The 21668-nt window shown below is 48.1% G+C and overlaps 1 protein-coding gene across 2 annotated transcripts in view; it reads left to right on the top strand.

Annotated features, from left to right (window-relative positions):
- The window catches only part of UHRF2 (ubiquitin like with PHD and ring finger domains 2), a 1897232-nt gene that overhangs the window by 578528 nt on the left and 1297036 nt on the right, over nucleotides 1-21668 (top strand). For both annotated transcript variants that reach the window (XM_069625927.1, XM_069625926.1), the window contains exon 5: nucleotides 9313-9443. In XM_069625927.1, the coding sequence (XP_069482028.1) occupies nucleotides 9313-9443 (131 nt within the window). The remainder of the gene's footprint in view (nucleotides 1-9312; nucleotides 9444-21668) is intronic.

Genomic DNA, 21668 nt, shown 5'->3' with positions numbered 1-21668 from the left:
GCCATTTTTGCCAATTGGACATGCATGGACAGAATGGGAGAAAAGGGTAGGAAAGCCGAATTGGAGGACAGAAAGGCATATATTTCTGAAAAGTAGACAAAATTCCAAGTTTAGGAAGGGGTGACTTGCGTAGGTCAGGCAAACACTAGGTAGGGGAAAATGCCATAGATTGGGGGGAAAAGCGGGAAAATGACCGAAAAAAAAGGTATGTGTTGGACATGGTTGGCTTGGTACGGCAATGGCTTCTATGAATTTTGAGAAAAGCAATGCTCCGCTACATTCCCCCGACTCTTGCAGTTAGGAAAGCACACATTTTTTGTAGTGTTTTACGCTCACGGCCTGAACAGATGCACTTAGCATGTGTAAATCAGGAAAACCAATGTGGTGAGGAAAGGCAACCACACATTTTTTTGAAAGAGCACAGGCAGACCTTTTCAAGGGTAGGTGACTTGTGCAGGTTACAAAAGTGTATGGTGCCTAAAGCAGCGACTAAATGTAGGTCACATTTGGGAAATGAAAGGGTTGTGTGACAAGGGGCACCAGCAAATGGGTCAAACCGTTATGTAAACCACACAAACACAACAAATGTTATACCTTCCCGCGTTCCCACAGGTGTGCCGATGAAAACGGTACCTCACATGTGTTGGTGCACCTACCTGGGTGCCAAGGGGAAATCCTAAAACCCAGGTAACCCCAAGTCTGTTTTGACACCTGAATTTCACACTTTCTCCAGACAAGCACAACATACAGATATGGGCCTCGGGTGTCCAAGCCACCAAGGAAAACGGGGAACCCCATGCATTCCTGAAAAGAGGACACCTGTGGGAATCCGCAAAGGTATGATTTGCGCAAATCAGCCCAGAATTTATTACCCAGACGCCCCCGCAAAGGCCGAAATGTGGGGAAAAAAATGCATTTTCCGCACATTTCACTCGGCGCACCCATCGAAACACGCCGCCAACAACACATGGCCTACAGTCCCGCGTTCCCACAGGTGTCCCGATGAAAACGGTACCTCACATTTGTGGGTGCACCTACCTGGGCGCCAAGGGGAAAGCCTAAAACACAGGTAACCCCAAGTCTGTTTCGACACCTGAATTTGACACTTTATCCAGACAAGCACAACATACAGATATGGGCCTCGGGTGACCAAGCTACCAAGGAAAACAGTGAACCCCATGCATTTCCGAAAAGAAGACACCCGTGGGAATCCGCAAAGGTATGATTTGCGCAAATCGGCCCAGAATTTATTACCCAGACACCCCGCAAAGTCCGAAATGTGGGGGGAAAAAACGCATTTTCCGCACATTTCACTCGGCGCACCCATCGAAACACGCCGCCAACAACACAAGGCACGCACGCCAACGTGAAATTGAAGGTAATCCAGCCCCCTGGCAGTGAGGGGGGACCTCCCCCTCACATAGCCCGGGGGTTGGATCACACAAAACAAGGTGCCAAAAAGGATGAGCTATCTCGTCCTTGGCACTAAAGAGGTTAAAGGCTTCCCAGAGTGTGCCCGCTGATGCTTCGCTGCCAGTGTTTATCACAAAAGAACTTATAATTTCCTCTTGCATGTCCTCTCTAAATACGTTGTCTTTCAATGCCTCTGCTCACAGGCGCCATGTGGGTATCCTTGCTCTTGGAGGTCGGTATTGCCATACTAACATCAGTGGCGAGTGGTCGGAAAGGACCCTTGCTTTATACTCTGCTTGCACTATTTCCATCATTAGTTCATGTGTAACAAACACATAGTCTAGCCTAGTGTGTAGGTCCTGAGGGGCTGCATAATGTGAATATTTTCTATCCTGCGGATGGCGTGACCTCCATGCATCATCCAACCCAAAATCCGCTAATAACGACAGCAGTGTCTTTGCAGCTGGAGTGCGTCTATCTATCTTGGTGTCCGATCTATCTATTTTCGGGTTTAGTACACAGTTAAAGTCCCCCCCCAGATCACTGCCCCCCCAACACTCCCAATGAGTTTACCATATAGGGTTCTGAAGTATGTTCTCTACCAGCCCCTTCATTACCACCATCCTACCGTCTGACTCCGCCGCAGATTGCAATAGCTGAACGGGACATGCAGAGCCACCCATATAATTACCCCTCTAGCGTAGGCTGAATATGTTGCTTCTACAACAGTCCCTCTCCACTTCTTTCATATCACTTCCAGCTTTTCCTGTGTTAATTGAGTCTCTTGTAGCAAGGCTATGCCAATTTTTGTCTGCGCAGGTACATCATAACCTTATTTCTTTTCAAATAGCTATTGTGCCCCCTGACATTCCAAGTAACTATCTTAAGGTCTCCCATGGCTTATATCGTCTTTCCGGGGTGTAGGCTTGCACTTCAACTGTGTCTCAATCTTCCCCTCCCCCCAACTCTCCCCAACTACAAACACCTCAACATCCCAACTCCGGCCATCCCCCCTCCTTTCCCCTTTCCCCAGTTTCCACTGCAGTCTCCCCCACCCTCCCGACCCTCCCACAACTGTTGCCCAGCTCCATCCCTGGATCTCAGGCACCCCTGCATCTAGCCCGTTTCCAGCAAGTGCCGTACTTACAGCTCAGCAAGGAGATACCACCCTAATGGTGATTCAACTATTCTACTACTGGGGGGGGTAGGCTTTCTCCGAATAACAGCTTCAATTTAATATATCAGTCTAAGCGCCTACTTCGCTCCCCGTCCTGCTTTTCACTGGTTATAGTCTAGTCCATCATGTCCAAATGTCATTTGTTTAACATCTCCCGACCCTTTTTCGTTCCCAGTTCTATTGCCTCTTTACTGACTCCCTCCTCCCTTCAACCACCCTACATAACATTACAGTCACTTATCATGTTCTTGCTGATCTCGCTCCTCATCTCGTTCCGGGCAGCCATTTGCATCCAGCCATGTTGTCACTTCCTCCGGGGTGCCAAAAAATAACGCTTTGCCTTTATGGAAAATGTTAAGCTTTGCAGGATACAGGAGCATGTATTTATATCCTGCTGCACGTAGTCTCCTCTAGATCGCCACGTAGCTATACTTTGTACTTGCATGGTGTAATCGGGATATGCAGTGATGGTCGCGGATCCTCTTTCTTTCGTCCCTCGATTGCAAACCCTTGGGAGAGCTCACCAGCTCCTATCTCCTGTAATATCATGTTCTCCACATAGTTTGTGGGATCTTGTCCCTCCTCCCCCTCCGGGAGCCCGACCACTCGCATGTTGTTGCGCCTCGCCCGTCCTTCCGCTTCCTCTGTCCGATTTCTCCAAATTAGCCACCTGTTGATTCAATATGTGGACTTCTTTGGCGTTATTTGTGCTAGTATCCGTGTTAATCTTCACCGCACTTTCTAGGCCACTTGTTCGCGCCGCCAGGGCCCTCACGTCTTGTCTCAATAAGTTGACCTCAATTCCTACTGCATCTATTTTATTCTCCAGTGCAGTTCTCATGTCCGCCATTGCTGCCCCCATGAGATTTTCAGTTCTGTAATGGCCGTTAGAATTGCGCTGTCCTCTCGAGGAGCGTCTACATCTGTCGTCGTGGTCGCCGTACCCTGCGCTGGGGTGTTGGGAGATAGTTGCGACTTTGCGAAGATGTCTATCGTGGGCTGCTTACTTTTATCTTTTCCGCCCCTCACAGACATTTCCCTGCTCTGTTCGTGCCCTAGGGCCTGTCCTCAGCGGGGCTGACTGCTATGACTCATCATGTGTTTCCTTCCAGTATTACAAGTTCCCAGTGAGTGTTGCCTTAAGCTATGTCTCGGCAGTTTGTCTACTACAATGCTCTCCTTTTACTGAGGCCTCAGTATATGTCTTATATTATGTTTTCTTCTGCCCCCAGCCCGCCTGTTACTCCGGTGGTCTGTTACGTGCTGCTTACTGGCTTATTTCCTCTGGTGGCCAGAGTGTCTATTAGGGACTCGATGTACTATTTTTCGGGGGGGGCATGTCCCGCTCTGCCTTCCCTTCCAGGAGTTCCATTCCGTGCCACTCTTTGGGGGCGGGGTGGACACACGTTCGTCCGCACCTGACTCCCGCTCCGCTCCTTAATTGTTGGCTTACCTTAAGCCTTTGTATGAGTGCAGGCAACCTTGTGCACAATCAGTGCGTTGCCTCGTCCTTTGCTTCGTTTTAGTTGCAGCCTGTGGCTTTCCACGTAGTGAGCGGGATTCCTTATGCTCTAGTGCTCAGACCAGCTCTCCCCTCCACTCAGAACGATCCTACGTGCTTCACTGTTCTTCTTGTAGGCACTTTCCAAGTCGCTCATCATCTGCTTTTTTTTCACGCCACAGCTTGCATACGCTGCGGCGGGTTATATGTCCAGCGGTGTCCTCCTCTTCCCCAGCGTTCCTCTCACGGATCGCGAGCCGCTAGCCTCAGCACACCGTTGTACCAGCGGGTTGCCTCTCAATCGGTCCTCCACATCCTGCGCTTATCCGCACTGCTACTACATTCCATGAGGCCACCTTGCATTTCTCACTGTGTGCAGGGGCCGGGACCGTAGTTCTTTGTTCGCGCATGGCTGCCCACAACCTCGCGCTCTGCTTATCGTGTCACGTGATCTCTGGTGGTCTGCTCCTTTCACTAGGCACCGCGCCTTCTGTCTTCTTTTGTTTTTGGCCAGTGCGGATATATTTATAATATCCCGCCGCACGTCTTCTCCCAGCTGCTGTCATATCGTGTTGTATTTGGTATCCCGGTCCGCTTTCACTCTTGACATTCTCACAGGTCTCTTTGTCCTCGGTGCGCCGCCATCTTGGTTCATTGTTGCCGTTCACGGTCCATGCAACAAAGTTTCATATCTTACAATCGCCTGGGTCGATTTCCTCGCGGGTACTTGCTAATTACTCCAGACGTCTTCATACATTCATGGTGCTATTTTAATGTCTTAATCTGCTGCCAGGCAGCTTGCGCTTCTCAGGATCAATCCACGGATCACGGAGCTCAGTAGAGATGAAGCCTACTCCATGGCTGCCAGGCCATACCCCCCCCAGTGATGTACACAAGTTAATAGATGAAGCAATGGGATCCTGCTCCAATTTAGATATATTGATATGTGGGGATTTGAACATCCATTTTTTTTTTGACGAGATGTCAAAACTGATAAGAGCTCATCCCATCAGCTAACCCACAAGTGGTCAGAGGTCTCCATTGGAGGAAGGAATTGGCAAAAAGAAATATCCACTTAGCTAACGGATAGATCGATGGGGACATACCAGCCAAGCCAACTTGGAAGAGGGGACAGGAGGAAAAGACTCTAGATTACATCTTTGCCTCTGAAAAACGACTTGAGAATTTGATAAAACATGAGGGTGCTGGATACGGAATTTAGAGACCACAACATAAGAAGAATCATATTAAAAGGATGGTCAGCTAACCCTGCCATTAGCATGCAGTCGAAGTTAATAGTGGGTCCGGGTCGAAATAGATTGAAAACTCAAGGCAAACATAAAAAAGACGTGTTGGAACACCAAGAAAAGAGCAAAAAGATGCCAATCTACCAGATCTTTAAATCATTTAAGGAAGAACAGAAGATTAATCAATGTCCGAGATGTTTAAGTCGCCACAAATTTGATCAAGAGATAGCAAAAATGAAAAAAGAACTTAAAATGTTTACCAGACTTTGTCAAAGGCGTTGCACGAAAGACTTAGGGGTCTAAAACAACAGTATAAAAATTGGTTAAAGTGTCATGAGGGGGCAATGCATCAGCACGAGGCAGAAAATATGCTAAAGATCGTGGCTTCCAAAAACACGTCTGAAATGTTGAGGGTTCTGAATAACATAAGTGCGCCCCAGGCTTCTCTGATCTCAAATGCCGTACCAGTGGAAAGGTGGGTGGAGCACTTTAGCATTCTTTTCTCAAAAAGTGAGAGTGCAACAAATAAAGAGGAGGAGAGTTCGTTAAGAGCATGGACCTTCCCTATGGAGAAATGCGATCTCATGCACTTGATCAAAATGGCAAGCAATTCCAGGGCCTCAGGTCCGGATGGCATTACAAACCTAATGCTGAAGAAGGAACCAGAGCATGCCAGCAGAATGTATGACCTATTTGAGACAATTAAGAGGACAAGGAAAATCCCAGAGTCGTTGAGTAGCTCTATAATAGTTATTTTTTCAAGAAGGGCGATGGGTCTAATCCGAATAACTCTAGGCCAATTGCCCTTCTTGATGTAGTTGGTAAGATTTTCAGAGCGCTGGTGCTAATGGAACTCACGAATTGGAGTAAGAAGTCTGAGCACAAGTCCCTCTACACAGACACAACCCTGAGGGTGAGAATGGACAATACAGGAACTTTGTCGGACCCCATTCAAACATCGAAGGGGTTGAAGGAAGGCTGCACCCAGGCACCGGCTTTGTTCAATTTATTTATATCAGCCATTGAGAAAGCCTTTAGTGGTATTCAAAGTTTCCCTCCCCGCATAGCAGGAGAACCGGTTAGCCGTTAACGATATGCGGACGACCTGATCCGATTTGACCAGACACAGATGGGTCTGCAAAGACAACTGGACGCTTTGGCTAATGATGTAGACACTAACGGTCTGAAAATGTACGTGCACAAATCGAGAATTTTGACATTCAGTGGTAAACTACGGAACAAAAAGGGCACTCAGAAATCATGGTTCTTAAATGGAGAGAAGATCTTGGAAGTAAAGTCACTCACTTATTTGGGCATGTGCCTAAATAACAGTGCAGCCGATGCTCAACGAAAAGCAAGGCTTTGAAGCAAGACTAAGAACCTTGGGGCCCAGTCAAGCTTTATACAAGCAAGACACTGTACGTTTTCATTGACCCCTGTAATTGAATTCTACTGACTGAAAGTAACACCAATGCTCACTTATGGTGCAGAGTGTTCATTTTCTCTACTGGCTGCGGTTTGGCAAAAATTAGAAGGCCTATTCTGGCGAAGAGTTCTATCCCTACCAAAATGCTTGCCTGTCCAGGTGATAAGGGAGGAGCTGGGCCTTACTTCTCTATATTCCATCACGGTGTGGAAAATGCTGTGTTTGTAGCGCTAATGCACTTCAACAAACAACGAAGGAGGCTTTTAAAGTCTTTTAAAAAAGCGCTACAAAGTGATACTGAACACCTGTTGACGACGTGGAAGGCAACTTGTACGGTGATATTACATAAGTTCAATGTTTCTGAAGCTACCTTGCAGTCAAACCCAGAGCTGGTCAAAAGGAAACTATTCGGCTTAGATTGGATTGAGACGGTAGATAGTAGGAGAACCCTGAAACTTTATGGGAAACACACCCCCAAGCTAAGAGCTAGAGGAATCCTCCCAACCTACCTGGCGAGATTCCCATGCAGCCGAATGCGGTGCCAATTTATGCGCTTTCTTTTTAATCTGATGCCTAAAAGAGAAGTTACGGAAGTGAGAAAAGAGATATCATTGAGAAATTACGACTGCTGACTGTAAATCCGCGCCAGAATCACTGTATCATTTAACCTTGATATGTCCAAACTTGAGAGCCCTGAGAACTAAGTGGATGGGAAGATTTTTAAAACCTCAGCTGAAGACTGGTGGAACATCTTACTCCAAGGAGTCCGGGTCTCCCTAACGCTTGCTTTATTAGGCTTTTTGAAGGAACTATTTGCAGCCATACAGGAGAAAATTGGAAAATAATCCATAACTGCAATTTTTTAGCTGTTAGAGATAAGAGTCACAGGGGTTTATACACCTGGTAAAAGACCTGATTTTGTTGTTTTCTTTCTTTTCCCTTTCTCTTCTTTTAAATCTCCTTAAAATATGTCCTTCTTAAATGTTGGGCATTGAAATGTAGCAAAACGGTTTGATTTTGAAACCATATGCTAATAAATAAAGATTTTTTTTTTAAAACATACTCCTAGTCCATAGTCCCCTTTCCTCCATACGTCCCACCATCCTCCCCCTTACAAAAAGGTGTCATTAGGCAGATATAATATAGCTGACACATCAAAGGGGACTCAGGTGTGGCGCCGGTAGGTGGAGTAAAGGGAGCGCATGCTCCCAGGCCCGTTTCCCCCAAATCCCTTGTGCAACTAAATTTAAAGGGGAAAGACATATTTTTCTGGTGAAAAAGGTTAGGTTCCCATCCCTAGCGAGTGACACCCATACAGTATGGAGGAAAGGGGACTATGGACTAGGAGTTCGTTAGCCGATACAGTGAGTAACTTATCATTTATACAGGTTAGTTTAAAGCTGGGTCTCGACGTCCCTAGATAACTCCGTTCTAAATGGGCACGAGACATGAATTTGGATGTAAGTGGTGAGACCTGGGGGAACATGTGCATGCAAACCCATGCAGTTTCTTACAATTTACGAATGTGCTTAATACATCTCCAGGTTTTGCATAGGTATCACTTCACTCCGGCTCGGCTGCGCCTATTCTCTCAGTCAAGCACAGGCCGTTGCCTCAGATGTGGGCCTGAGAATGCTGGCTATTTCCATATGGTGTGGAGCTTCCCCAGGCTTGGTGGGTACTGGGAGGAAATATGTGAAACACTGGCTGATGTGATTAACAGTAGATTGGAGGGCACCCCTATGCATTGCCTGTTTCATGTGTTTGATGACCTAGCGGGACCCAGGCCTCAACTTGTTGATATTTTCTTACTACTGGCGTTGAGGTGTTTGCTGCTGCACTGGCTTAAGCCCACTTTTACAACATCTAAGCAATGTTTACGGGCCGTCACTTGGGCCAATGATAACGAGGATCAATGGGTGTCCTTGCAGCTGGCGGGCAGCCGCCCTAGGGATGTGTGGCTGTCCTTTCGGTCCTTCCTACTGCCCCCTCAAAAAAAACTTAAGCAATAATGCTATATGTCTATTTTTGTACCCCAAGCGCATCCATTGTAGTTCATGACCACCTGCCTCTTCTGGCGCCGGATCGGTGTGATTTGTTCGAGTTAATTTGCTCGAGGTGGAATTGATCGAATTATTTTTTCTTTTTTGGTAGTTTTTGCCGCAAATATATCTGGGGGGAGACCTCCGCAGCCCCCCAACCTCCCCATATTAATTATTACCCTAAACCCATCCCCCACATATATTTGCGTCAACAACGGTCACCCAAAGATTTGTTCAAATCCACCACGAGCAAATCAGCTATGGTCAAATTGGGTAATACCCTGGCGCCACTGCCTTTTTTCTCCTTTTTACTGAACTAATTTTTTCGTGCCTTTTGTCAACTGTACCGCCATTGCTGCTGATTGCTGGTATGCTACTTGGGCATTGTCAATGTGATACCAAGTGCTTTAATATAGAAAGTGTTACAAAATCAGTTCAGGTCTCTACTTGTATATTAAGCAGAATTATAATAAGTTGCCCTATTTGTGTTCCTTTTTTCTTCAAAGTCAAGTTAATACTGATGCTAAGGAACAGTTCCATAGTGCAACAGAATGCAAGATTCCATTTCCAGACGACATGTACAAGATTGAAAAACCTGGCGCTTGTCCCCTGACCTTTGGCGATGGTGATTTCAAAAGTAAGTATTAGCACCGGAACCTTTATTCCCTTGCATAGCTCTGCAATAATTTTCAGACATTAAATGGGTGCCTTTCTTTAATATTTGGGAGTTATTTGTCGCCTCTTTTCTTACATTTTGTGATCTGGTATTGGAACTTATACAGATTTACATTATTGGCATATCTCCATCACAGCAGATTCCATGAGCAATTTGACAAACCTATTAAGTCTATCATGTTTAGATGGAGCCATTGATGTCAGAAAACCTGCTAAAAGTAATATACCTTAGAGATGTATGCATAGGTATTCTTTCTCTTTATAATTTGTGAGGTCAATATTTAAGTGCTTTTGTACTTTATTAGGAAAGGTTTATGGATGGTTTAACAGTGTGGAATTTTATGCTAGTGAGGGTAGCCAAAATACATCATATTTCTGATTCCTGTCTGTCTCTTTTTACTAAAATCAATCTTACTTTATACACTTTACATTGCTTGGTGGTTACATACCAACTTTGCTTGGTGTTTTAAAAGCATACCTGAAAATCTTGTAATCATAGTTTACCATCACTTCATCCTCCAGAACTCACCCAACCCACCAGCATTGTTTTAATTCATCTTTACAGTATGGACACTTAATTTTTCTCCAGCCTCTCCCGCTTTCACTTTCCAGGCCTGATTGCATGGAGGGTTTTTCATCATTCCTTCAGGACACTATTTGGCTAGTATTGATGCCTCCAATGTCTTTTGGCCGCACTCCTGATACTATTCTGGCCATGAGCATGGGGGTGCAGAGCTGTATGGTGTGCATGCTTAATGGGCCCTGCAGGCATGTGCACCATACAGACTTTTTCATGTTCTCTTATGAGCTTACCTGCACCATATGCCCCATTTCTTTCCATCTGCTGTTGGGCATCTGATATCATTTTCACTGCTTGTTGTACAGTGATCTTGTCTAGTCCTACCTGCTCTCCAACAGCCACTTTCTGCACTCATCTCTTCCTTCCATCTATGGTATCTGTTTTTTTGTGAAAATCTTCAGTTATTGATGCTTGTGTTGCAATTCTTCAAAGCTGGCCACATTTATTTGTGCCGGGAGTGCCTGTTTTGCGATAAATCCTTGCCCTCTCTATGCTATTTGCATCTCACATTCTGTGTGGTCCTTGAATGACAGTTTTTCACAAAACCCTCGAGTAAGTGCCTTCTGTGTGTAAGATTACTCCTCTGCATCTTCCAAAGGATATGCCTGACTGTTTTGCAACTTACATCCAATGTATTCAGGACTCTGAAGTCCAGTCTGCCCAAATCACTATTTTGCAGGAGATTCAATCAGTCTTACTGTGGTGTTCTAAGTAAACCAACATGTTGGTGGATTCTCAGTTTCAACCCTCTGACTCGCACAATTGCATCACCATGAACTCCTGATAGTACGTATGAGAGCTACTTGAGGCCCCCTAAAGACCCATAACCTGTGTCCACCCTGCTACCAGGTACCACCACCCAGTAACCGTAGGTCATCTGACAGTGCCAGACACTGAACAATTTGTTGTACCCCATAGTACTTCAACCCTCCCCATCCCATGTGCTCTCACAAATGCCTCTTCTCAGCTTAGGATTGGATTGGACATTACCTCCTGTAGTGTCCAATTGCTGGCTTAGCTCTGTCCCTTGGAATCTTCCTTTCTCCACCAGATTATGAGCAACTTCCTAGCCCATTCTGAAAGTGTCTTTTCCTTCCTCCCAGTACTTGCTGCCATTCTTTCTTTTTTCTGATCTTCTCCTCTTTCCACTGGTTGTCTCTCTGCATCCTCTCTTCCCTCCCAATATTTTTCCACTCTTTGCTTTCTCCCTTAAAGTTTCTCTTCTTTCTCTCTGTAAGGGTTTTTCACCTCCCCATTTTTCTCTTTCTTTGTGGTCTTCTTCCACCTCCTCTCTTCCTTTGTGTGCTCTTCATCCAGCATCCCTATTTCCTCTGTGTATTTGTTTCCTCCCTCATCTGCTGTGTATTCCTCGTTCAACTCCCCAACCCCCCTTTTTGGATAATTCACCTCAGAGGTTGAATCCTAAAAATACATGCCCTACTAACCTACAACCCCAATTCAGTATAGATGCATGAGATGCCAGTCCGAGGGAGAAGCTTGAGACAGGTATAACATAACATAACCGGCGTATTTGTAAAGCGCACGTTCACCCCCAAAGGGGCATCTTGCCGCTAATAACTGATGTTTATTGTTACCCAACTTAATGGTACTCATTTTATCGACCTCGAAAGGATGAAGGGCTGAGTGGACCTGCTGGGATTCGAACATGTGAGCATGAGGTCAAACACAGGTCCCTGTAGTGGATGCATTAGTCCACTGAGCCACAGACCCAGATACCACGCAATGCATGGTATATGCTATTGTGGTATAGCCAAAGAACTGTGAAGTACATAAGAAGTCCTGGCAGGCGAGTACAGAAGGCAGCTAAAATTGTATACAGATTCCTGCTAGGGGAGTATACCAGGTGATCTGAAAAGTAAAAAAAGAAGCCCTGGCAGGCGAGTACACCAGGCAGTTGAAACTGTATAAAGATTCCAGGTAATCTGCAAGTTATTGGGTACTCTGCAGAAAGACTATTACACAACCCTTTGCTTAAACAAGAAATTTTTGGGCCCAGTGAAGATATAAAAGGAACTGTTGGTTAAAGAGACACGTTTGCCATCCTGCTTAAGAACCAAGGGAAAGGGGGTCACCCTCTGGATCCAAGGGTCTTTACCTTGGAGAATATTTTCGTTGAAGTCATTCTTGCACTTTTGGCTTTTAATACTTTTGCTAACATCAAGTTAAAGACATTTTACCTTGCAGTCCTTTGTTGTTTTGTTTATAGTGTGTGGGTCAGATTAGGATATTTTTGGACACAAGGGCAGTTTTTAGTTAATTACATTCTGACAAAGGCAGATCCTTACTGTTGACTTCTAGGTAGGGAAGGTCCTCTTTAGAATAGGGCTAGAAAGATATTCTTTCAACCCACGTTTATTGAATAAAAATGTCTACTGTTGAAAATATGCTGACTTTGTATTCAACTTTCATTTCTGACCCCTCACAGGGTTCTGCGCTTAGTCTTGGCATGTGCATCACTGTAATGTGTTCCCTGTGACTGTACGTGGACCTTGGTCTTTGTTGTTGTTGATTTCCGTCATCTCCAGGCTTGACACCGGGCTCTTGGGGATGCACTTGGATGACCTTTGATTCCCCTAGGTGGCCATGTCAACCAATTCACGCAATTGCATGGGGGTGAGGAGTTTTTTATTTTGGTACCTATAGTGCATTGCGTTAGGGTGGATGGGCCCGGTCAGTGACTGATGCATCCCCAGTCAAGTGCTACTCCTGTGTGTTGTGACCTGTAATTCGAGGGGTGCGCTGGTGGGTCCTCCATGTGCAGGGGCCAATCCGGGCATGCATTTGTGACATTGTTGCCGTCCCCCCTTCCCTTTTGCCTGTCACTCATGCTGCAAGGTAAATGGGATTGTACATGTACTCACCGAATATCCAGGTCCTTTGTCCTCTGTGATGCTCCATGTGGGCCAGCAGCCTGCTGTTCCACAGGACCATTGTGTCATGGGTTGATTATGATAAAGAGCTCCAGTCCCGTCCCCTTGGACAAACACCGATAAATATGGAGGAAAGGGACTATAGACTAGGAGTACTGAAGTCACTACAGTGAGTACCTTCATCTTTCTCCACTCTTCTCTCCTCTGTCCGTCCTCTGCCTGGTCTCCTGGTCCTCCTCCCTCCTTGACCTTAACCAAACACCCCACACCTTCCTCCTTCCTGTCCTCCCTTTTATCCTCCCTCATCCTCCTCCCATGGCTCTCTACCTCTTCTGGTCCCATGGGCCAACTGCATGCTGTCCTTCTCCCTGGTGTGTTTCAAACAAGGAAACCTACAAAAGAGGTCTTAAGCCGCAGCGTTCACTGTCTCAGTTCGTACAAAGGTTTTCTGGCCGGTTTGAGATGCTGGCCCAGTGAGGGGGCCACTCGGCGCCCACCGACCCCTACACTTAAGAGGTAAATACAATGTATCAGAGTGTGTGGATGAAGCTGCAACGCTCTGCATGCTGCAGTTGCGCTGGTGCAGGTAGCGGTTTCCGAGTGTGTAAATCAAGCTGGGGTGCTGGTGTTGTGCTGATGTTGGTTGCTTAGAGGCTCGGTTTGCTTCTATGTGGTCTGCTCAGTATCTCGTCAGCTTTGCTCTCTCTCTCTGGGCTTGGTTGCTCACTGGCTGTCCTACGGTTAAGGCTGCTGGTACTGGAAGGTTCTGTGGGACAAATGGAAAGAAACTGGTCAGAATGGTGCTGTCCAGGCATGATGTGATTGGTAATTCTTCTTTCAAGCATGCAGGCACAGGAAGAAGGGCCAGGGATTGGGGCCCTCCCAACTCACACCTCACCTCTGGGGTAAGGCTGGCGCTGTCGTAAATCCTGGTAGGCCTCCCATCCCAGCCTGAGAGGGTGCCCAACCCGTCCTGACGGGGTCAGATCCCTAGTCCTGTCACACCAGAGTGACAGGCTATTAGGGACCAACTGTCTGAGTAATCATACCCAGATGGCATCATGAATGCAAATATGAAAGTAAGGAGAGTATGGTAAGGTGCAATCATGTCGGCTAATGGAATAAGGTAGATGTTAAACAACCATGGGGAACAATTACAGCAGAGAGGCAGTCCGCAGTTCAGAAAAGAATACCTGGAGAAGAAAGAACTAGCTCTCGCTTACGGTTATCGTCTTATTTGGAAGAAGACATTCCCATTTATGTCCTTAATCTTACTGGTTGTCCCCTACTTCAAGCTACTCCAGGCTTTACCTGCGAAATCCTGAACTTGATTTGGCACTCAAATGGAAGAAACATCCCTAGACAATGAGCATTTCTATCCCAAAGCATGTCATGAAGGCATCAGATCGTCGTGAATGGGACAGGATCTTAGCAGGGTCATACGCTTCTTTCAACAAGATCCCACTGTGTCCATAGCAACAGATTCCTTTCTGTTTGTCTGAGGTGGTATGATGGTACCCCGAGGGATCTACGACCTTTGGGCCACCAATGACAAGATAAGCACTTCATCATCATAGAGTTCAAAACTGTCTTCTTGGCTCCCAAGGCCATCCGGATCTATGAAGGTTCACTGATTGTTTTTTTGCTGAATGGCAATGCAGCAGAATTGTTTTGGCTGATTTTGCTGCTTTTTAAACCACCAAAAGTGGGGGGAGAGCACTGCACCTCCCCTTTCACGTCCCACCCTTTTATACCTTACTCCAACATAACATATTTTTTTTAATTAACTTTTCAGCTTGTAAAAAAACGTTTAGCTCTACATAATTTTTATACAATCACTTAATACAAATAAATTATTACAAAACACATCAACATTTTTGACATAAAATCATTGTTAAAAGTTTACATTGATTCCATTTATCTCAGAAAGTATAGTTTCCATCCAAAACGTATTAAAAAAAAGGCTATAGCCAGAAGCATGCAAACTGCTCAACAGAATATCCGTGAAGACCTGCTCTCCAACCTTGATTCCAATCTCCCCACTGTCCTCCTCCTACTCAATCCCTCTTCTGCCTTTGATATGGTCAACTATGCCATCCAGCTCAACCGCCTCCGTGATAATCTGGGTATACCGCCCAACGCAATTAGCATTAGCGCAACTTGGTCCAGCGTAATGTACGCCGGAACCTGAATTGCGGGCGGGGGTGGCAAGTCCCCATTGGGGGCAATTAATAGCACAGAAAATGTCCTTGAAGCCGGCATATTCCCCTCCAACTCCGAGCTGCCGGTGAATGCCCCGGAACACAGTATTGGGCTGAGCGGTAAATGATGCGGTAATAGCGTTACCGCCACATTTTCCCTCTCCGCCCAACTCGTGATGAGGTCCTTAGTGTTTCCACCTCAGATGCATCATTACAAAACCGACACCCTCTTTGTAGCATATTCTATTTCGCTCTAGCACCTGACACCTCTCTTGTAGATAGTAGGTTTAACCCTTTAAGTGCCATGGGTATTTCACCCCAGTGCCAAGGCCTTTTTTGGTGATTTCGGTATGTCGTCATTCAATGCCTTGTAACTTTTTTGTTACATGAGATACCTTGGCCAGATTTGGCCCCTTTTTTCCCCACCTGTAGGCGGTCGTAATGCCACCTAGGCATCCTAGGTTGCTGTAGGGGGGGGTGAGAGAAAATAACCAAAAAGGGCGAAAATGTTATGTTTTTTAAAAAAAATGCCAATAAAATGATGTACAAAGATGCCTGTGGTTTTTTCCTTGTAAGAGCTAGGAACAAATGGTTTGCTGTGCTGAATTCCCGAATTGCCTGGCTTTCAAGAACAGGTTGAGTGGAAACGAAAAAACATTATTTTGATGTGGTTATCAACCGTTTTGTGAGAGGTAGGCGATTTTGGCAATTTTTGCCAATTGGACATGCATGGACAGAATGGAATAAAAGGGTAGGAAAGCCAAATTGGAGGACAGAAAGGCATACATTTCCGAAAAGTAGGCAAAATTCCAAGTTTAGGAAGGGGTGATTTGCACAGGTCGGGCAACAACTAGGTAGGGGAAAAAGCAGGAAAATGACCGAATAAAAGGTATGTGGTGGACATGGTTGGCTTGGTACGGCAATGGCTTCTATGAATTTTGGGAAAAACAATGCTCCGCTACATTCCCCCGACTCTTGCAGTTAGGAAAGCACACATTTTTTGGAGTGTTTCACAAAACAAGCAATACCACAAGCCAAACACTGAGCCATGGTACACAGGAGTGTTATGCTTACGGCCTGAACAGACGTACCTAGCATGTGTAAATCAGGAAAACCAATATGGTGAGGAACGGCAAGCATACATTTTTTGAAAGAGCACAGGCAGACCTTTTCAAGTGTAGGTGAGTTGTGCAGGTTACAAAAGTGTATGGCAAAAACAAAGAGGTGATGGCTGGAAGGTTTAGAATTAATCTTAACCACTGGCAATGCTCTGGGCAACCCTCCAGACCACCGTTCTTCGCCTGCCAAGCCATTACAGAAGGGAAAGACCAGATGCAAATCAGGCTTGGCCCCACCCCAAAAGGGGCGGTCCAGCCCGAACTGCTAGGCCACATCCCTTCTGCACGAGACCACAAGCATCCCCAAACATGTTTCGCCCTTGTTGGGGCTCATCAGTGAGGAGTAGCTTGGGTCTCTAGGCCCAGCAGGCACGGGACCCACGTCTGGGCATACCCGTCCCACTCGGGGTGACATAGCAAAAACAAAGAGGTGATGGCTGGAAGGTTTAGAATTAATCTTAACCACTGGCAATGCTCTGGGCAACCCTCCAGACCACCGTTCTTCGCCTGCCAAGCCATTACAGAAGGGAAAGACCATATGCAAATCAGGCTTGGCCCCACCCCAAAAGGGGCAGTCCAGCCCAAACTGCTAGGCCACAGTAGTAAGTGTATGGTGCCTAAAGCAGCGACTAAATGTAGGGCACATTTGGGAAATTAAAGGGTTGTGTGACAAAGCGCACCAGCAAATGGGTCAAAACGTTATGAAAAGCACACAAACACAACAAATGTCATACCGTCCCGCGTTCCCACACGTGTCTCCATGAAAACGGTACCTCACATGTGTAGGTGCACCTACCTGGGCGCCAAGGGGAAAGCCTAAAACATGGGTAACACCAAGTCTTTCGTCACAGCATCATTTCAGGAATTCTATTCATGCGCACACCCTACAGATTTGGGCCTAGGGTGTCCAAGCCACCAAGGAAAACTTGGAACACCATGCATTTCTGAAAAGAGGACACACGTGGGAATACACAAAGGTCTGATTTGTGCCCCTGCCAAATGGGTGGCAGGGGCACCTCATGCAGGTCTCCCTGGGCCTCCTACAAACGGCTGCATGAGGTACACCCCCTTCCATTTGGGGTGGGGTGAGAGGGCCTCCAAAACTTGTGGGACAATCCCCCCCCCAGTGGGTGGAGCACTAAGGTTTGGGCACCCCGGGGCCAGATTGGCACACCAATGTGCCCCTCTGCGCCAAGGCAAGATTGTTAAACCAAGAAAAACATTGAAAATGGCAGGCTGCTCTTTAGTGGGGGCTGAGGGACACCCTACACCACCCGTGAATTTTCTAATGTGAAGGGGGGTGCACCTCTCCACCCCAATTGGAGGGGCGGTGCATCTCATGTAGCCCTCCCTGGGGGCAAAGGGGGGGCTGTCCTGCTCCCCTCCCTGGGCTCAGGCGTCCCTTCCTAGGAGCAGATATCTGGGCCCAGGGAGGGCTGCATGACATGGCCCCCACTCCATTGCGGTTGGGGGGAGGGGGGTCACCGCCCCATCCCATTAGATCATTCCCTGTCCCTTTGGGGTGCCCCACAGCCAACCCTAAAATGCGTTCCACCATTTTCACTTTTTTCCTTTGGTAACCCAACTCCCCTTGGCGCAGAGGGGCCCATTGATGTGCCAATCTGGCCCCAGGGTGCTCAAACCTTACTGCCCCACCTACTGGGGGGCTTCTCCCACAATTTTTGGTGGCCCTCTCCCCCCTCACCCCAAATGCGTGGCGGGGCACTTCATGCAGGCCTCCCTGGGCCTCCTACAAACGGCTGCGTGAGGTACACCCCCGCCATTTGGGGGGGAGAGAGGGCCCCCAAATATTGTTGGACCGCTCCCCAGTGGGTGGGGCAGTAAGGTTTGGGCACCCTGGAGTCAGATTTGCACACCAATGTGCCCCTCTGCGCCAAGGCAAGTTTAGTAAACCTAGAAAATAATTAAAAATGGCAGGCTGCCCTTTAGGGGGGGGCTGAGGGGCACCGTACACCGCTAGGTAATTTTCTAATATACTGGGGGTTGACCCTCTCCCCCCACACCAAATGCAGGAGGGGCATCTCATTCAACCCTCCCTGGGGTTACATGCCCCTTCCTAAGAGCAGACATGACCCCAAGTCCATTTTGGGTCGGGAGGGCAACCCCTTTCCATAAAAAATATTCCATGGTGGTCCAGTGGGGGGAAGGGGGCACTCCCCCCAACACCAGCCATGGTATTTCTTTTTTTATTTAATTTTTCACCCCGGGTCACCCATCCGCCCCAGGGATCTCCATACATGTGGACCCATGCTTTGGGGCCATAAGGGGGAGGGGCTGCTTAACTAGTAAGCAGCCCCTCCTACCCTGCACTGTAAAGACATCCCTGGTGTCTAGTGCCATTGCTGCCCTACGCCCGATCCGTGAGCAGTAATCCTTACACAAAGGGTGTCGTTGGAAAGGGGAGAATCTCCCCTTTCCAAAAAAAATCCCTGGTGTCTAGGGGTCCCCAACCCCCTACCCCCTTCCCATAGTATTTTTTTCTTCCCAGGTTCTTTTCTTCCCCTACCCCTGGGGGCAGATGGTCACCCATCCACACCCAGGAGTCTCCATACATGTGGCTCCATGCTTTGGGGCCACAGGGGCGGGGGCCGCTTACCCGTGTCATAAACGGATCCCTGGTGGTCCAGTGACATTGCTGCCCACGGCTCGAGTGCCCTGCGCCCGATCCATGAGCAGCAATGTTTACACAATGCGTGTCGTTGGAAAGGGGAGAATCTCCCCTTTACAACTACACCTCCCTCGATCTCCGAAATACAGCCAGAGATCGAGTGGGAGAAAGGTGGAGACTCACCTCGGGCTGCGGCGGTCAAAATTACTTTCACGTCGCCATGCTTTACGCACGCCGACGTGAAACTGAAGGTAATCCAGCCCCCTGGCAGTGAGGGTGGATCACCCCTCACATAGCCCGGGGGTTGGATTACAGTTTTCAGCGATCCCTGCTTTGCAGGGATCGCTCAAAACAGAGTGCCAAAAAGGATGAGCTATCTTGTCCTTGGCACTGCGTACGTAACTTTAAGGACGAGATATCTCGTCCTTGGCACTTAAGGGGTTAATCACATTTTTAGAATATTTCTCCTCAGAGAACAATCAGTCAGGGAACTTCAATAAGTATGGTGCTAATTGATTTAAGTCCTTAAATTCATAACTGAAATTCAAAAAAGCTTTGTATGACTTTGTGGAAATCAGGACAGTAGCCGATGTGGAGTTTTTTGTAGACCTTTATTGCACACTGGTTAAATGTAATGTCTTAACCACGGTAGTTGGACTCCAGGTTGTCCCCACAGTTACTTCACTGTGAGTAAAAGGCACCAGGAGTTCCTCTTCCCTTGAAGTGTCTCCTATTCTCACGGACCCGGATAGGCCCACCAGTTGCTCTCACTCTCCTCTCCCTGCAAAAAGCAACAAAACTGCCATTAGGCCAGTCCCCTTTATACCCGGTGCTTGGAGGGAAAAAGGGCCAATCAGGGACAACTTCCCTCTCCCCCCCTTTCCGATTGGTGGGGGCTCTAGGCACCCACCCTCTATGAGTAGAGCTGCCCCCTCCCCTCCTCCTCCTTTCCCTTGGCTGCCTGGTTCCGGCTCCCCCTCCCTGTTGTCAGCCACTTCCTGGTTGCTATCCCACCTGGGTCGTGTCTGACACACGCCCTCTCCATAGGCCCCGCCCCCAACATGGTGTCTCCCTTGAGGTATGCTTCCCGGAGGCCCATCCTGCTCGAGGCCCCATGCTGCTGCTAGGGGTCTGCCCTGCTCGAGGTAAGGAGGGGGTTCTGGTTTGTCCCCCCTGTCTGGTACCTGACCATGTGTCTGGCGCTCCTCCGACGCCGAGCGGTCGGCACGAGCCGGGCTCTCTATTTCCCAAGCCCCACCACCACTCGCCGCCGAGGTACGCCGTGTTCGCGGGTCGCTCAGCCGCAGCGCTAGTGGCCCGGGTCCTCGTGGGCACACGCGGCGCTGCGGCTGCAACGCCGGCACCGTCGCGGGACGCCGACAAGGCTCTCCCTTTGACAGGGACACCTCCCCGGCGCCCGCCCTCAGCGCCGCACACGCCCGCGGTACAGTGGGCTCCTCTGGCCGGGCGTCCCGCTCTCCGGCAGCTACCCTCACATCCTCACATACCCCCACCACAGATCCAGGCCGGTAGGGCCGGATCGAACTCCTGGACAAGTAATCCGCCACCAGCTGGAAGCTGGCAGGTCTATGTAAGGTAACAAAGTCGAAGGGCTGGAGGGACAGGAGCCATCGCAGAACTCGTTGGTTGGTGTCCTTGTGTCTCGCCAACCACTGCAGCGGTGCATGGTCGGTATACAACGTAAACTTCCTCCCCAGTAGGTAATATCGCAAGGAGTCCACCGCCCACTTAATGGCGAGACATTCTTTTTCAATAGTGGAATACGCTAACTCATGTGGAAGGAGCTTCCGGCTCACAAAACAGATCGGTCGTAGGAACCCGTCCACCTCCTGCGTCAGGACCGCCCCCAACCCCATGCCAGAGGCATCCGTCTGCATGAAGAAATGCTTCCGGAAGTCAGGGCATGCCAACACCGGGTGGGACGATATACTGCGCTTCAGCCCCTCGATGGCCAGTATGGCTGCGTGATTGATCGACAGGTCCGGGAACCCCCGATTTTTAACGCCTCGGTCAGCGGCGCAGCCAGGGAAGAAAAAACGGGAATAAAGCGTCTATAGTACCCTATAAACCCCAAGAAGGCCCTAATTTGTTTTCGGTTGGTTGGTACTGGGATCCCCTGAATAGCCTCGATTTTGGACACATGTGGTCGAATCACGCCGCCACCGACTATATGTCCGAGGTACTTGGTTTCCTGGGTCCCTAGGACCGATTTCCCTGGGTTGATATGGAGTCCGGCCTGGGTCAGGGTGCCGACCACCTCGCGTAGATGTGTTAGGTGGTCACTCCATGATGCGCTGTTTCTCCAGCATGGGGTCTGGCATGGATTCACATGCTCATGAATATTCCCCGTCGTCAGGCTGGGAATCCTCGGTAAAGAAAAAACCAGTATCAGTTTTGTTTCTGATCTGTCTTTCGTAGGAATAACCAATCACTGGTCTCTGCGTCATACTGACCACAGCCAATGACTGCCCTCTACCTAAGCACCGCCTCTGGCAGCCATCTTCAGATTTTTACCGCACGTTCATGTGTTGGGATCCTCGTGCTATTGCTCTCGAGCGTTAGTGCTATTTTTTTCACGTTTTTTCTCAAAAACTTCGTTTTTTCGGTCAAAAGAGCCTCAAGCTCCACCGACTCTCCATCCGATCAACGGGGACCCGTGTCGGATTCGTCTGCGCCCCTCAAGGTTGAAGATTTCGTCGAGCTACGCTTTTGGAGGACTCCAGCAGTTTCTCAGGCCCGGTCATGGC

Source organism: Ambystoma mexicanum, chromosome 6p (assembly GCF_040938575.1).
Source record: "Ambystoma mexicanum isolate Mex_15411 chromosome 6p, UKY_AmexF1_1, whole genome shotgun sequence".
In the NCBI taxonomy this organism is placed as follows: domain Eukaryota; kingdom Metazoa; phylum Chordata; class Amphibia; order Caudata; family Ambystomatidae; genus Ambystoma; species Ambystoma mexicanum.
Note: the sequence above shows the minus strand (reverse complement) of the source record. Positions and strands in the feature narration are given on the sequence as shown.